Here is a 17,791-nt window from a genome sequence, read left to right as displayed (position 1 = left end):
ATGCGTGGAATCACCTCTGGGGCTAGGGCTATAGATTCAGAACCTGTGGGGAACAACTGGGGCTTGGCATGATGCACAAGTTTCCCAGCTGAGTTTTGTGTCCACTATAGTTGAGAACCACTGGCCTCATGGAAAGGTTGCTCAGTCTACTTTACTCACGCTGGTCCCTGAACATGCCACATGCATTTCCATGTATTCTCTAATACCTCTGGAGGCCCGTGCTATACTTTCCACTTTCAGACTCAGACTACGAAACTCCTACTTGTCCTTCCAAGCCCAGTTCATACCTCCTCCATGAACATTTCCCTGCTCACTCCAAGAAGTCTATAGAAAAAGGTACCCACGTTACTTATTGTCATTAGCCATGCATTTGTCTCACCACATGTAACAGAACATTCCTCCAAGACAAGGATTTTCTTTATACCCCCAAAGAGATTAAGACCATGTTATGCTCTGGTGATTGCTAAATAAATAGATGCTGCAGTAATATCCAAATAAGGTCAATGAACCCAAGGAAGCTAACTAAGCAAAAATGAGAGTACCTTCCAAATTAGGAACTGTGACAAGGAGGTGTCCTTCTAAAAAAAAAATAAATAAATAAAATAAAGAATATTTCACCCATGAACAAGCATTTATGCCTTTATGTACGTATAAGTTCTAACTCAGTAGTGACAGGGCTGCAAGTAAGATCCGTGCCATGTGAACTGGGGCCTGCTCATCAATCTTCCCCATGGCTCTTCCCATTTCTTGGCATGTTTGGCCCATCCACAAATCAAGAAGATAGTGGAAAGCCATGCCTGGACCTGTTCCAAAAAGACACTGCAAACTGAACAAAATAGACCCATCTTCTTTCCTCCTCCACTTCCTCCTCCTCTGGCCCTGTGGACTTCTCCAGTCACTTTCAGAAACTATTCCCTCTCCTCACCTCCTACATCCCAGAGGTTCTCCCTCCCCTGATATCTCTGGACTCTGGCTCTCCTTCTACTTCCTTATTCAGGGGCTCACCATTTTTCCTGAGCCTCTCTGCTAGTCTCCATGCCTCTGTATTTGTGGAACCCAAATCTTCCTGTCAACCCCCTTTCTAAAACTCTCTCTGGGTCCTTATCCCCACAAGATAGTCTTACTCCGGACTGTGAGGCTCTTCAAAGCCTAACCTCTGCCTTCCTTTCAATTGCATTCCATTCAGAAAATAGCCTCTGATGCTTTCCATGTGCTAGGTGCCGGAGATAAGAAATCAAAGAGTCTGGGGCTCACAGGAGAGTGGGAAGTAAACATGCAATTGATGCAGTGTGATAGGCTTAATAGAAACAGAGGAGGCCTTTGAAGACTGTTAACCAGCTAGTGGCAACTCCAGTAAGGAGTTAGAGTAGAACCAGGACTAGAGTTAAATCTCTAGCTTCAGGACTCTTCACTGCTTGATGCAGCCTGGCCAAAATACTTCTGTTTGCCCCAAGAAAATTAAAAAAAAAAATCCACAAAACAGGAAAACACAAGATGATCCATAAAGAAAATATAAATTGAGTATTAAAATGCAAAACCCATAAACATTACTAAGGGGACACTAAATCACAGTGAAAGGAGATCATATAAATACCGTACTTATAAGATAGAAATGCAAGGAGATACTTAACACACTTATGCACAGCCCTGATGCTAGTCCATGACTCATCTATGTTGGTGAGTCACACAGTAACACAGAATACCAAGATAACTACTTATATGCAGATGCTACTAGTACTACTTGGATAGGGGAAAAATGGTATCTCTACCTTTTAATACTGATATCTATAAAAAATTAAAAGAAAATTACTTTTTAAAATCTAATGAATAAAATGCACATGTGAAAATCTCAAATTTATTTCAAGGAGCCAAGAAACTATATTTGAGAAGCCATTAAGTGATTTCTAAGAGAATTCCAAAAGGATATAAGAAGGATTTCATGCAAAATTAAGGCAGAGAGAACAGTAAAGGGAAAGATCATAAGAGATTTCTGATATGTTCTCTGTCCTCAGAGAATATCCTCTAGGTTTCTGGGACCACGTTTCAAACTGCAGACTGTGATCAGGTCAGGAAAACAATTTAGTGGGTCATGATGGTCATTTTTTTCATGAAAGAGAACATTATCTAATAGAAAATACCAGGTTGCAACTCACATAGCAAGAGAAGTATCAAATTCTGTGTATAACTGTGTGTGCACTTGTATATGTATTCATTTGCAATGTAATATACGTTTCATATGGCAGGTTCCAGTCACAAAAGTTTGAAAAACACTCTTCTTTAAAATACTTTCCTTAGAAGGGCTTTATTTTTAACACAAACTAAACACACTCAGTTATGAGTACTGACCCTTTTCTTCGTTCTTGGCATCTGTGCTAAAATTAAACAGAGAATGTGAGTGGAATATTAGAACTGGAAGAAAGAGGCCAATTAGCAGAATGTAAATGAGTGAACTGATAATAAGAGAACAAAGAGCAAGACAATGAGATGGATGAGCTCTGGCGTTTTTTTCTAAAGGCTCTTGCTTGTGATAACTAAGGATTACTTGCATATTTTCTGTCCTCTTTAAAGCAATGGATATACAGTAGCTGCTCAATAATTGCTCATCCAATGATCCTCTAGAATACCTGCATTCTTTCTATGGCAATGAGAATCATGCAGAGTGATGGCTGTCTTTCCACTGTCAGCCCCCTCCACTTACAGGAGGCTGGACTAATGTTTGGTCCACTGCTATATCCCCACTCCTATGACAGTGCCTGGCAGATAGCAGGTGTTCAATGCATTTTGGTTGGATTGTACTGAAGAGCATCAACAGACAATATAGTTATAATACCCATTTGATGCTTGAACCCCCTTTCAAGAACAAACTGATTTCAGTCCATTGACCAAAAGATATGCTAATTATAGAAAAACAACAAGAACAAAACTCTGAATTTAAGTTTCCAGGGAGCAAACAGCTTAGAATCATTTATGCCTCTTTATCCAGAGCTCAGGTTGATTCAAAGGACTTGTCTCGACCTTTTAGAGAATAAAAGCCCCTTGAAATCTGATAAGTTATTTAGAATATTGAGCTTGGACCTACTTTACAGACTCAATCTGGCTCCTAGAGACAAAGTGGAGAAGCTTTTTCTAGTGTAGACAGCTTGAAGGCAACAACCACTTTGAATCCAAAGCTGCTGAGCTATTTCAGAGATCCTGTCCACATTGCTAACTAGAGCAGGCAGAATGCCTGGGAGGGCCCAAAGTAGAGGCCCTCTAGATTTAGAGACGCAGTCAACAAGGTCAAGTAATTCAACAATAAATCAAACCCTGGTTTCTTCCTCACAAGAAGCCCAGGATGAAAGGAAATGAGAAGGGGCTAGGAAGCTGTTTGTCTTCCCCATCCCTCTGCAGCTCCATCATGCCTCTATGCCTAAGTCTAGGTGTTCAAACCAACTCCTAGTAATGCAGCTGTGTGTGGTGAGTCATGAAGGGATGCCCTGAGCATGGAAAGGCATATGGTAAGTTATCAGTGAGAAGATGAGTGAAAAATGCCCTTATCAAAGGGTTAAGTCAAATTCATATTTAAAGGATTGTTCACTAGTTAATAGGTGCTCATCTCAGCCAGGCAAACATAAAAACATGGCTATGACCACCAGTAGAAATTCCTCTTTATCAAGGAAACTGATGAGTATTAAAGGTAGTGAAAGATGCTCTTTCATATCAGATATACTAAAGCAATGGTTTTTACCTTCATGAGTCCTATTTATACACTGTTTAATCTCACTTCTCTGTGATAAGGGGGCAAGGAACAGAGTAACTCTGGTCTGCAGGGTTCAGTGGATACCATGGAATCTAGAACACTTATTTTGGCAAACAGTTTCAGCCTCCATTCCCCACCCAATTTCTTTTTGCTTGTTTTTGTTGTTGTTGTTGTTGTTTGTTTGTTTTTTGAGACAGGGTCTCCGTCTGTCACTCAGGCCTCAGGCTAGAGTGCAGTGATGTGATCACGTCTCACTGCAACCTCCGCTTCTGATCCTTCCACCTAAGCCTTCTGAGTAGCTGGGACCACAAGCATACACCACCATGCCCATCTAATTTTTGTATTTTTTGTGGACACAGGGTTTTGCCATGTTGCCCAGGTTGGTCTCAAATTCGTGGACCCAAGAGATCCACCCGTCTCAGCCTCCTGAAGTGCTGGGATTACAGGTATGAGCCACTGCACCCGACCACCCCACCCAATTTCTATCCCACTCTCCCTTTGACCATCTGCCAGTGTATGCTGAAGGAATATAAATCATCCTTGGGTTAACCTAAGCCAAATGTAATCAACAGAGCCAGCTGGCTTAGGACCAAAAAACAAGAAGGAAGCTACATATTGTGTGCTCCAAAGTCAAGCAGGAACAAAGTTGGGGCTTTTCTTTTTCTTTCTTTCTTTCTTTCTTTTTTAAAATAATACTATCTATGTCTCTATGTAGTTTGAATCTCAATTCTAACTTCAGAGTAACTTAATCTCCTCCAGCCTCAGTTTTCTGATAAATCATTTGTAAAAGATAAAACACATGTCTACAATCTCTACCAGTACCTGGCAACTTAATGGGCTAGCATACTACATTAATTATCATCAGAGGCTGGGTGCGGTGGCTCACGCCTGTAATCCCAGCACTTTGAGAGGCTGAGGCGGGCAGATCATGAGGTCAGGAGATTGAGACCATCCTGGCTAACACGGTGAAACCCCATCTCTACTAAAAAAAAAACACACACACCCCCCAAAAAATTAGCTGGGCATGGTGGTGGGTGCCTGTAGTCCCAGCTACTTGGGAGGCTGAGGCAGGAGAATGGCGTGAAACTGGGAGGCAGAGCTTGCAGTGAGCCGAGAGCATGCCACTGCACTCCAGCCTGGGCAACAGAGCAAGATTCTGTCTCAAAAAAAAAAAAATTATCATCAGAATTGCAGTATTACAAAATGGATTGAAGCAGAGGTTTTGGAGTCAGAGGGACTCTGGAATGCTGGTTCCATGGACCTCATCAGCCATGAGGAAATTTCCTTAACCTCTTTGAACTTTAATTGTCTCATCTACAAAATGGGGATAATAAAACCATTTCATAGGGTTACTGTAAGGTTAAAATGAGTATCTGTGTGTCAAATGGCACAGAGTAGATGACCATAAATGATAGCTATTATTATGACGATGGCTTGCCCCTTTAAAGATATACCACCAATAAAGAGCTGTTGTCTAGCTAGCTGAGAAAACTAGACACATTTCCTAAAAGCTACTGATGCTCAATGTCCCAGTTACCAACACGTTCCCCCGCATCCCTGCTCCTCCTCCCACATTCTCTATTACTGTGGATGGTATACCAGCTTCCCTGTTATCCATGTGAGAAAACCTATAGTCCTCGTTGACTCCTCCTTCCCCGCCACAGCAAATCTGTCATTGGGTTGCAGTGACTCTACTTCTTGAATATCTCAACTCCATCTGCTTCTCTCCATCTGCTTGCCACAGTATTAGTTCAGGCCACCATCAACTTGCCTCTAGATAACATGCCTTCCACCTGGTCTCCTTACCCCAGCCTTCCCCACTCAATCCACTCCCCAAGCTGCAACTACTGTCATCTTTCTAAAGTACAAATCTCATCATGCCTCTCCCCTGCTTTCAGCTCTTCATTGGATCCCCCAAATAAAATCCCAGTCACCTAATGTGGCTTCCAGAGCCTGCCACGATCTGCCTAGTGCTTCACTCCCTCCCTAGTCTGATATCTTACCATGTCCCCTCTTGTATTCCAGCCACACTAAATAATTTGTAGTTCCCCAAATGAGTCATGAATTTCTCCCTCTGAAAGGATTTGACACATGCTATCCCCTCTTTTTAGGATACTTCATCCCTTCTCTTCTCCATGCTAACTCATTCTCAATTTTTAAGTTTTAGCATAGGTACAGGAAGCCTTCCCACTTGAATACTGGGTTAGATGTGCCTCCCACTGTACTGTAAATGTATGCTTATTTGTTCATCTCCTACACTAGACTGGGAGCCCCTTGAGGATAAAACCAATTTTTCTTATTGAAATACTCCAGATATCAAACAGTGACTGGCTTTGTGCCAAACAGGCTCTCGCTGTTTGTTTGTTGGATAGATAAGTGAATATTAGCAATTGGCCCTGCCCTATGAAGCAATCTCTAACTGAAGGTGGCAGTGGCATTGAGCTGCCCAGTAGCTAAGCCAACCCCAGACACCTTTGCCCATCCAGCAAAGCCAACACCTACCTAGGATGGCCACCACCTCATCATCTTGGATCACCTCCAGGGAGCCAGAAACCACAAAGCAGAGGCTGTCAACGCTCTCTCCTGCATGGTAGATGAGGTCCCCTGGGGCACAGTGCACCGTCTGGAACTCCATGGCCAGTGCCCGGAGGCAGCCATCACTGGCCAGCCGGAAGGCCGGGTGCTCCTTGAACACCTTGCGGTTCAGGTGCACGCAGATGTCGGCTCTCATGTCCTTGGGGCAGATCTGCAGGACCTAGCCAGGTACAGAAAAAAACAGTGTGAGGGTCCTCACTGTGGCCTTCAGCCCACATCCTTCAGCACTCCAGGGGGAGGAGCAACATCCACTACGCCAGACTGCACTCTTCTAACCAAAGTCCCTGCGCTTATGGAGCTTATATTCTTATAGATGAGACAGATAGCTTCTAAAAAAATCTGTGCTGAATGTTCAGGACAGGGGTCTGAGAGTCAGCACTGGGAGTAAGTGGGACCCCTGTAGATCAGTGGTCAGAGAAGGCTTCTCTGGGAAGGTGACTTTTTTTTCTTTTTTTTTTTTTTTTTAAGACAGAGTCTTGCTCTGTCTCCCAGGCTGGAGTGCAGTGGCATGATCTCGGCTCACTGCAAGCTCTGCCTCCCAGGTTCACGCCATTATCCTGCCTCAGCCTCCCGAGTAGCTGGGACTACAGGCGCCCACCACCACACCCGGCTAATTTTTTGTATTTTTAGTAGAGAAGGGGTTTCATCATGTTAGCCAGGATGGTCTCGATCTCCTGACCTCGTGATCCGCCCGCCTCAGCCTCCCAAAGTGCTGGGATTACAGGCGTGAGCCACCGCAACCGGCCAGGAAGGTGACGTTTAAGCTGACTCCTGCATAAGTGCGAGAGTGAGCCATGTGAAAGAAGAACATTCCAGCAAGATAGTAAACACAAAGGCCCTAAGAGAACTTGAGCAATAGCCAAAAGGAGTGAGGGCAAAGGGGCAGGAGATGAGGATCAGAGACAACACCAAGTATGAGAGACTTTTAGGTGTAATAAGCCTTGGGTTTTATTCCAAGTATGATAGAGAAATACTGGAGGATTTTTGAGCAGGAGAATGTCATGACCTGACTTACATCTGAAGAAGATCATTGAAGCTACAGAGCGATGTTAGAGAGTGCTGACTATAGGGTGTCAAGAGTCTAGTCAAGGAATCTAGTTAGGTCCCTCCTGCAGCTGTCCAGGTGAGAGGTGAGGGAAACTTTGACTGGGATGCTGGCAGGAGAGTCAGGGGTAAGCAGTTAAATTTAGAAAATATTTTTAATGTAGAACTGACATGATCTACTGATGGACTGAATAGAGGGTGTTATTTAAAGACAGATATAAAGTAACATTTACTAAGCACTTGCTGAGTGGCAGGCGTTGCTAAGCACTTTAGAATCATTCATTCATTTAATACTTATCAAACACATTATGGTATGTCAGGCATCATCCTAGGCTCTGAGGATGAAGCAGCAAAAAATAAAAATAAAAAAAGACAAAAATCCCCGTCCTCATATGAGTTACCATCTAATGGGAAGAGACAAATAGTAAGCAAAATAAATAAAATTTAGTGGTAAGTGCTTAAAGAAAACAATTTAAAAAAGGAAAGAAGGATAGGCAAAGTTGAACAGGGTTGTGATTTTACATTTTAAACTGTTACGTGCATTTGCTAATTTAATCCTCCCACAAACTGTCTGATATAAGTGCTATTATTATATCATTTTACAGATGAGAAAACTGAGACACAAGGAAGATAAATAACTCGCCAAAAATTGCCAGGATATGGCACAGCTGGGGTTTCAAACTAGGTAGCTTGACATTAGAGCCTGGTTTAGATCCCAATCGATTCCTATACTAGGCAGCTGCCCCACAAAAAAGGCTTGTAATTTTATTATCAACATCTCAGCAGCATCTTGGAATTCAAGCAAAAGGAAAACTGTAGGAGGCTATGCAGATCTCATCTTCTGAAAAGATTAAAAATTTACAGGTTTTCCTAGAGGGAGAAATATTTCTCTGGACTAAATGTTTGCAATAAAACATTGCATGGCCCCTTACATAGCAAGCATTAAGTATGGACACCTTCAAGCAAACTTTTCCAGAGAAATCAGAAGTGTTTCTAAAATAATCCATTCTCCCATCCTAGCTTATGAGCAAAGCTAGGGGCATAAAATCAAACATGTTCAGTGATGATGTTTTCCTTGAAGTTCTGGGTACTTTCCCACCTCTGCTTCTCTGCCTTAGCACAAGCCATTTGCCACTATATCTGCTGCTCATCCCCAAATTTGGAAGACTTTCAGCCTCCTTCAAAGTCCAGCTCAAATCTCACCTCACCACTGATGGCTTCACTTATATCCCCACCCCCTCAGGTGCCCCTGTGCTCTCCTTGGAGGTACAGCAGTGGAAAGGGGTCAAAGAGTTGAAATCCCAGCTCCTTCCCCTCCAGGTGACACTTTTCATTTCTCCTATAAAATGCAGACTGTTAACATTGACTTGTGAGAATTAAATGAAATTATATCTACCAGTGCACAGCCTGGGACAAAGCCTGGCCCCAGTAGGGGATTCAGTAAGTACAGATGCCCTTGCTCTGTGTGCCTCTGCATTCTTGATCTGGGGTTGCAGGATGCCCATCAAGCGAGCATGCCCTCTGGGAGTACAGACACAGGACAGACCAAGGCAGAGAGGAAAATTCAGAACGCCAATGCTTGGGCAGAGTGCTTGCTAAGGACTTACTTCCATAAGGCTCATTAAAAACAAGACTCCTGCAGAAATGCAGATTTAATTTAGGTCCTCTGCTCTCCAAGCAGATCACTAGGTAATGAGGAACACTCACACGCCATGTCAAAACTGTGCCCAGTAGTCTGGAACCAAGATTTATTCTCCAGGTGAGTTCACCTTTAAATATGTCATTTGCCCTGAGCTAGACTTTACTCTTCCCCTGGAAGAGGCTGCTAGTGAATGAGGCCTTGGCATGGAGACAATGTTTTATTCATGGGCACTGTTCCCAGAGCCAATGGAGAGTATAGTGTGAGCAGGTGAGGGAACCTGGAGAGGAGAAATTGCAGACTGTCACAGCCATCAGTCATTTCCATCGTTCTTTCCATCTATTGGCTCCACACTGAGGTGGGTGGGGTGTCTGGAACTCCTCTCTCTGAGTGCAGTGGGGAGGTCTCAACTCTGAGATCCCACAGCCGGCTCCCCACCCCACCCCGGCCACCTTTCCTACTGCTAGGTTTTGAGAAGAGACCATCCTTGCTCTTCCTTGAAGGTCTCAAAGGCCAAAGGGAGATGTCAACGTGGAATCTCCTCCAAGCTAGGCAGGACAAGAGTCCTGAGTAAGAGAAGAGGCGTTAGGATCAGGTAGAACTGGATTCAAGTCCCAGTGTCAGCACTCACTAGATGCGTGAATGTGCAGCAATACTTAGCTCCTCTCCCTGCAGCAATACTTAGCTCCTCTCCCCATGTCTTCATTTTTTTGAAATTGCATATAGAATTCTTCTGAGGATTCCATGAGCTGTTGTGTGGAATGTCCTGGCATAATACCTGACACATGCAAGTGTTCAATGCCTGTGAGCTCTCATTTTTGATATTGTCATCACAGCAGCAGCAGCAATTTCAGGGAGGCTTTGAAGTCCAGAAGGTCATAGCCAAAAGGGCTTTAGAGGTCACCTAGTCTTAAAGTTCATGTTTCCATGTGCTACAGACATAAAAACAGGCTTGGAGAGAGAAAAGTGATGTGCTCAAAGTCACCAGCTAATAGCTGGTAAAACTGGGGTATCCCAGCACTACCACCCACATGCCCTGGCTCCCTGGTTATCACTGACCATTCTGACCTAGATTGGAGGGGAGGGGCAGATGGGGAGAGGTATAGGATGACAGGACTGGTTCTCTCCCCAGCAGTAGCCTGCCACAAGCTCCTGCCCAGAGGAGCAGCCAGCCCGCTCTGGGCTCCAGAGTGAGTAGCCACAGTTGGGTCCATGGCTATTCCCTCTTCCATCTGGACCAGCAGCTGGGGCAAATCCCAAAGCCCTCCAGGAAAGTGAGGGCAGATCTGCAGGACAGATCTACAGGGAGAGGAAGAGAGGGCAAATGCTGACGGTGCTGTCTCCCATGGGCAGCCGCCCAGCCAGCCCTACAGTGAGGGTGGGGAAGGGCTTCTTTCCAGACAACCAGACTTACAAAGGCATCCTGGTGCCTGGGAAAAGGAGCCCTAGGGCAGAGAGATCAAAGTTCCTTTCTGCTCCATCAGCTGCCAGGAACCCACAGAACCTACAGGCATTGTTGAGAGAACATAGCAGAAACAACAGGCGTAGTTGGGGCAGGTGGTTGGCAAAAGCAGCGACTAAGTTCAGCTCCAGCCGATACCCTGCCCATCCAAGAAATTAGAATGACTCTGTTTGGACTCATCCTCCTTCTCTCTAGTACATGTTTAAAATTTTTTTAAGTAATAGTAGGAAAAGCACAGGCTTTGAAGTCAGACAAAATGGTGTTCAAATCCTGGCTTTGCCATTCTTTACACTGTGACCAGGGGCAGTTAGTAAAATGAATCGGGCCTCTTGTGCTTACCCCCTTCAAGAAGGATAACAGGGTTGCTGTGGAGGCTAAATGAGACACTAGTGCAAGACAAGGCATGTAGAAGAAGCACAACAAATATCTGTTCTTAATGCATATTCAAGAAATGGTAGCTGAGGTTGTAGTAGTGGTGTTATGGTTATCACGGCAAATAGCAAAACCAAAGTAATGTTCAAGTTGAGGATTAAATTCAGTTCAATTTTTCCTTTAAAACTGTCAACTCTCAACTGACAATTCTAATGAAGGAAGACTAGGAACATAAGTAGCTGATCCCAAAGCCAGTTGAATTTGGTTTGCAATGTGTCATTATGTATTTTTACAATCATGTTATCTTTCTGTTTTCCTCATTCTAACAGTCGAAAGAATCAGTATGCCTTGAGTACTTACGGACTGGAGAGAAAAAAGACTTGATAAAGATTGAGAAGCAGAGAATGAATCTCATTGAGAATGGATTAAATCTCAATGGATCTGAGATTAAATCTTTTTTATAGAAAATATGCAAAGAAAATTCATAAGTAAATAATAGGAAGTCCACTGTATGTTTTCTCTATTATTTCCAGTACCACCAAATTTTCATTACTCTATTGAAATGCATCTAGAATAATACAATTCTTAGAGAACAATAGGATTTTATCACCCTCTCCATTTTACAGGTGGGAAAACAAATAACTAGAGAGATGCCTAATTGATGTTCTGGTCAAGTCAACTGATGATTAAGGCACAAACTCTTGATCACTGTTTCCTGGACTTGTCTGATGAATAGGGTTGCCTGGGCACTTGTTAAAAATGCATGGCATTTTTAACCTGTGTAACAAACCTGCATGTTCTGCACATGTACCCCAGAACTTAAAACAAAAAAAAGAATAACTCCTTAAAAAAAAAATGCTCCCTCACTTCCCCTAAATTCTCATTCCATAGATCTGGTGAAGGCTGGGATAGTTTTTAAGGGCACTTATTAAAAATGCTCCCTCACCTCCCCCAAGTTCTCATTTCACAGATCTGGGATGGAGGCTGGGATTGTTTGTAGTAATGACATCATGGGATTCTTTCTTTGAGACAGTCTCACTCTGTCACCAAGGCTAGAGTGCAGTGGCGTTATCTTGGCTCGCTGCAGCCTCTGCCTCCTGGATTCAAGCGATTCTCCTGCCTCAGCCTCCTGAGTAGTTGGAACTACAGGTGCATGCCACCAAACCCAGCTAATTTTTTGTATTTTTAGTAGAGATGGGGTTTCCCCATGTTGCCAGGCTGGTCTCAAACTCCTGACCTCAAGTGATCCATCCGCCTCGGCCTCCCAAAGTGCTGGGATTACAGGCATGAGCCGCTGCATCTGGCCTGACATCATGGGATTCTTATCAGGGTCAAGATGAGGGTGAGATGAGTGAGGCAACAGCCTTGGGCACACAAATTAAGGGAATGCTAAAAAAGTCAGTAATCAAGATAAATCATGGTTTAATGCTAAGGTTAATGCAAAAAAATCCATGATGAACAAAATATGAAAAGTTTGAATAAAGACAAGATCAGTAACAGTGCTGTGCTATCTTCAAGTCTGGGTAAAAAGAAAATTGACAATACTGATCTCCCTTCTCTAGTCATGGCTCTGATTCTTATCATCATCCAAGTTTGGGAAATTCTACCCTGGACAGTTAGACTTCCAGCTCCTCTCTTCTCCAGGAAATACACCCTGCCTTTCTAATTTCTTAATGATTTTTTATTGTTGGTCTTTGAGTAAGGCTGATCTAGAAGCAAACAAGACCTCTGGAGGTAGGACCTGGAATCCCAAAGTACTCAAGTGAATTCTGAGCACAGCCAGGTTTGAGATCCACTGTCCTAGGCAAGCCTCAACCCTCCTAGGGAAACCAAAAGACAAATGGTTACCCTGAGCTCCTCATCCTCCTTACCTTCTCTGTGTCAATGCCTCTGGACATGGACCAAGTGGACACAATATAATCCATTACTCGCTCACTCAATCCTTTTGGCACCTGGTAGAGCTTCAGGAAGTCCCGAACACTGTTGAGCATCTCATGGTATCTGTTGGTGTTGGCATACATCTGTTGGAAAATAGTCGTCACATTCCCGAAGATGGTGGCATAGAGAAGTGCTAGAGGTGAGGAGGAGGAGCAAAAGAAGAAATAACAAGTTAGTGGTCCCTGAGCCAGGGTTCCAGAATGCTCAGCTTGCTCAGAGTAGGCCAATGGCCAGAGCTGTCCCTCCCCAATGCAGACTGCCCTGACTATTCTCAGGAGACCCTCACACCTGGAGCTCCTGGGGCATGGATGCAAAGAAAGAGCCTCTTACCACCAAGCTACTAGGAGAAACGTGTGGGAGACAGGGCTAGGGTGCATGTGAGCTGGCATGGCCGGGGCCAGAACTAAGACACAGCAGTGGGGGCTAGGCAGTGGGTTGTGGGGGCGGGGTAAGTTGTACTGCTTAATTTTATACTTTCTGTCATAAAAAGTTTGAGCCATGCCTGAGGTCACTAGTCAAATGTGTGCCTATGTGCTCCACACCAGTCAAAATCCAAACCCATCAGTGAATGAGCTTTATCAAGCTCTGCTACGTGCCAAGCACTGTGCTACCTGCCAAGGACAGGATGGTGAATAAACAGTCAGACCTGGTCCTCACAGAGCAAAAAACGGAGCAGGAATGACAGACCTTGAATAAATAATCACAAATAAATAAATAATAGCAAGTCTGCAGAGGGCAGTGAAGGATGTTATATCCTTGTTTTGCACTTATTGTTAGTGCAACAATCTGCTTCACTGTGAAAAACATAGCTTTAATATGGTAAGAATAAAATCAAGTCCCCTTTGAGACATAGCAAGTGTGTACTACATGCTACTACAGCTCCCCCTACATTTGCATTAGGAAGAAGGACCATTATGTTATTACAAAACCCAACCTTCTACCTCTAACTTCCATTGCTCAATGCTGAGCTCAAAAGCCACTGCTTCCAGGAAGTCTTCCTATACACCTTTTGCCCTCCATCTGTCACCACGAGTGTGACCATGATTTACCAGACATATTTCTATAGAACTCATATTACACCATTTTGCAATCACGTGCTTCTTTCTTTGCCTGTTCCCTGACAGTGTGAGTTGCTTGAAGGCTGAATCCATCTTTTCCTTGCCGTTGTATCCCTAGGATCTAACACTATACCAGTACTTAATAAATATTTGTCAAATTTCACACATTTTTGCTCTGGCTTTTTAAAAGATGAGTTATTATTGATATATAATAAACTGCACATGCTTAAAGTATATAATTTGCTATGTTTTGACATATATACACCAATAAAATCATCACCACTATCAAAATAGTGAACATATCCATCACCATCAAAAGCTGTGTCATGCCTCTTTGTAATCCCTCCCTCCCATCCCCACCTGCTTTCCACCTGCCATCTCCAAAATACCACTGATCTCTCTTCTGGCAACACAGATTAACCTTCATTTTCTAGAATTTTATATACATGGAATCATACAGTACGTACTCTTTTTAACATCTTTTATTAAGATATAATTCATACACCATAAAATGTATCCATTTAAAGTACAAAATTCAATGGTCTTCAGTATATTTACAGAGTTGTGCAACCATCACCGCAATCTAAGTTTAGAATATATTCCTCCCAAAATAAACCCCATACCCATTAACAATCATTCTCCATTTCCTCCCAAGCCCCTTGCCCTAGGCAACTGCTAACCTACTTTCTATCTCTATTGATTCCCATATAAGTTAAAATCACATAATATGTGGTCTTCCATGACTAGCTTTTCACTTAACATAATGTTTTCCAGCTTCATCCCATGTTGTAGCATGTATCAGTACTTCATTCCTTTTTAATTTGAACACTACTCTATTGTGTGGATATTCCACATTTCATTTATCCATTCATCAGTTCATGGGCATTTGGGTTGTTTCTGCTTTTTGGCTATTACAAACATTCATGTGCAAGTTTTTATGTGAACATATTTTCAATTCTTTTGTGTATATACCTAGGAGTGAAATTGCTGGGTCATACGGTTACTATGTTTAACATGTTGGAGAAATTGCAGAATTGATTTCCAAAGTAACTGCACCACTTTACATTCCTGCCAGCAGTCTATAAGAGTTCCAGTGTCTCAATATCCTCATTAACATTTGTTATTGTGTCTTTTTCAATTATCACCTTTCTGGTGAGTATGACTTGCCATCTCATTGTGGTTTTGATTTGCATTTCCATACAGCTAATGATGTTAAGCTTCTTTTCATGTGCTTATTGGTCATTTATATATCTTCTTTGGAGAAATCAAATCTTTGCCCATTTTTCAATTTTTTTTTTATTGTTGGGTTCTAAGAACCCTTTTATATAATCTGGATACAAGTCCCTTCTCCGATAAGTGATTTGAAAATACTTTCTCATATCCCATGGGTTGTGGTATCATTTTTGGTGGTATCATTTACAGCACAAAAGGTTTTAGCTTTGATGTAGCTCATTGTACTTATTTTTTTTCTTTTGTACTCTTCTTTGGTTTATTTGATTCAGAGTATTTTGGGATTCATCCATGTTACTGCATGTATTGTTTAATAATAGTTCATGTCTCTTTTTAAATAAGAAAAGCAAACACTTTACTTGAAATAATTAGAAATTTACAAGAAGCTTTGGGAGACCGAGGCAGGCGGATTACCTGAGGTCAGGAGTTCGAGACCAGCCTGGCCAGTATGGTGAAACCCCATCTCTACTAAAAAAAAAAAAAAAAAAATATATATATATATATAAATTTGCCGGGCATGGTGGTGCACACCAGTAGTCCCAGCTATTTGGGAGGCTGAGGCAGGAGAATCGCTTGAACCCAGGAGGCAGAGGTTGCAGTGAGCCAAGATCACACCACTGCACTCCAGCCTGGGTGGCAGAGCAAGACTCCATCTCAAAAAAAAAAAAAAAATTCACAAGAAGTTGCCAAGATGGTACAGAAAAATTCTGTGTACCCTTCACCCAGTTTCCCCCATTAATTACATCTTACAGCACAATATCAAGAACAGACTGATATTGCTATAAAGTATATGTATAGTTCTGTGTCATTTTATCACATGTGTAGATTCATCTAACCAACACTACATTCAAAATACAGAATTCTTCTATCACCACAGAGATTTCCTTGTGCTTCCCCTTTATGGTCCCTCAGCAATCACAACTTTTTTCTCCTTTATTATAATTATGTCATTTTAAGAATGTTATAAAAGCCAGGCACAGTGGCTCATGCCTGTAATCCCAGCACTTTGGGAGGCCAAGGCGGGCAGATCACTTGAGGCCAGGAGTTTAAGACCAGCCTGGTCAACATGGCAAAGCCCTGTCTCTACTAAAAAAACAAAAAAAAAATTTAGCCAGGCATGGTGGCACATGCCTGTAGTCCCAGCAACTTGGGAGGCTAAGGCATAAGAATCACTTGAACCTGGGAGGTGCATGTTGCGTGAGCCAAGATTGTGCCACTGCACTCCAGCCTGGGTGGGTGACAAAGTGAGACTCTGTCTCAAAAAGATAAATAAATAATAATAATAATAATAATAATAATGTTATAGAAATGGAATCACACAGTATGTGACCCTTTGAGATTTTCTTTTTTCACTCATCAAAATCTTCCAAGTTGTTGCATGTTTCAATAGTTCCTTCCTTTTAGTTGATGAATACTATCCCATTGTATGGATGTACCACAACCATTTCTTCCAAGTAATCTTATTCAGTGTTAGCTGACATACTATGGGAGGCAAAAAAATAAGAGAGAAATGCATGGATCTAGAGATAAGGGAAGGACTGAGGACACAAACCCACCAAAAGAGAGTTATAAACAAGGATCAAAGAGTTCTCTGGAAAAGTACCAGGGAGTGGTGTCAATCTGAACAAAAGGAGCCGGACAAAAAGCAGACACCTGCTCTTCTAAGCTCATAGGTAGCCTCATAACAATGCAGTTGAAGGTCCTGCCTCCTCCATGCCAATAGTGACATGAAGTGTGGTCAGAACTAACCATCCTCCCAGGAGATGGGCTAGTTGTCTTTTTCCAGTGAGTCTGACTCTAACTCAACAAGCCTATGTGGGCAGTCCTGCTTCAGCTCTGTTTTCTGATTCACAATGAACCAGGGGTCACAGGAAAAGAGTAGATGTGCCTCTTTTTAGGATGGCTCCCAGAAAATTAATTTAATCTTGAGCCTAAAACAATAGTTACACCAAATCAATATAGTAAGAATAGCTTTCCTGTCCATGATCTGAGAGAACCAGGCAGCAGGTCAGACATCAAGCAGGGATGGACAACCATCATTTACAGCTCAGGGCTGCTCTTGTTCTAGGTTGCTTCTGAGGCATTCTGGAAGGTTAAGGGTCCTCAGGAGGCCCTTGCTCAATTACAATTACTATTATGAAATATTATTACATTAAAGGTGGATAATTCTTCTCTCAATGCCCCTTCCTTAATTTTTTTTCCTTTTTCTTTTTTTAATAAAATAGCGACATGTTCTCACAATGTTGCCCAGGCTGGTCTCGAACTCCTGGCCTCAAGCAGTCCTCCCACCTCAGCCTCCCAAAGTGCTGGAATTACAGATGTGAGCTACCATGGCCAGCCCCTAATTTTATATGAAGGGGAATTACATGTTTTTCATGCACGTAACATTTAATTTATATTGGTATCTTATATATAAAGCATTACACCTTAAATACTAAAAACCTAACTGGGAGAGAAGACATGTAAGTCCAGTTGTCACCTGAATAGATACATCAGTGTGATGTAGAGAGGAAGGGAGGGAGATTGTAACACCACTGTCAGGAAACTAAAAAAGCAAGAACGAACCTCTCAGTGCACAAGGTGTTATGGATGCCTCCAAATGTGGATTCTTTGGGTCCTTCTATTTTCAGAAAGGAAGGAGGCCTCCCCCAACCTCAAGGCAAAATGCTGATTTGGAGAAGAAGGGGTTTCTTTCATATTTCAGTGGTTTAGAG

At 42.6% G+C, this 17,791-nt stretch overlaps 1 protein-coding gene across 5 annotated transcripts in view; it reads right to left on the bottom strand.

Moving 5' to 3' along the window:
* Positions 1–17,791, bottom strand: part of KCNH1 (potassium voltage-gated channel subfamily H member 1) — a 462,440-nt gene that overhangs the window by 110,224 nt on the left and 334,425 nt on the right. For all 5 annotated transcript variants that reach the window (XM_003814202.6, XM_034946118.3, XM_003814201.6 and 2 more), the window contains 2 exons: positions 12,723–12,922; positions 6,242–6,494 (listed from right to left, as the gene is read on the bottom strand). In XM_003814202.6, the coding sequence (XP_003814250.3) occupies positions 6,242–6,494; positions 12,723–12,922 (453 nt within the window). The remainder of the gene's footprint in view (positions 1–6,241; positions 6,495–12,722; positions 12,923–17,791) is intronic.

This window comes from Pan paniscus, chromosome 1 (genome assembly GCF_029289425.2).
Source record: "Pan paniscus chromosome 1, NHGRI_mPanPan1-v2.0_pri, whole genome shotgun sequence".
Lineage (NCBI taxonomy): Eukaryota > Metazoa > Chordata > Mammalia > Primates > Hominidae > Pan > Pan paniscus.
Note: the sequence above shows the minus strand (reverse complement) of the source record. Positions and strands in the feature narration are given on the sequence as shown.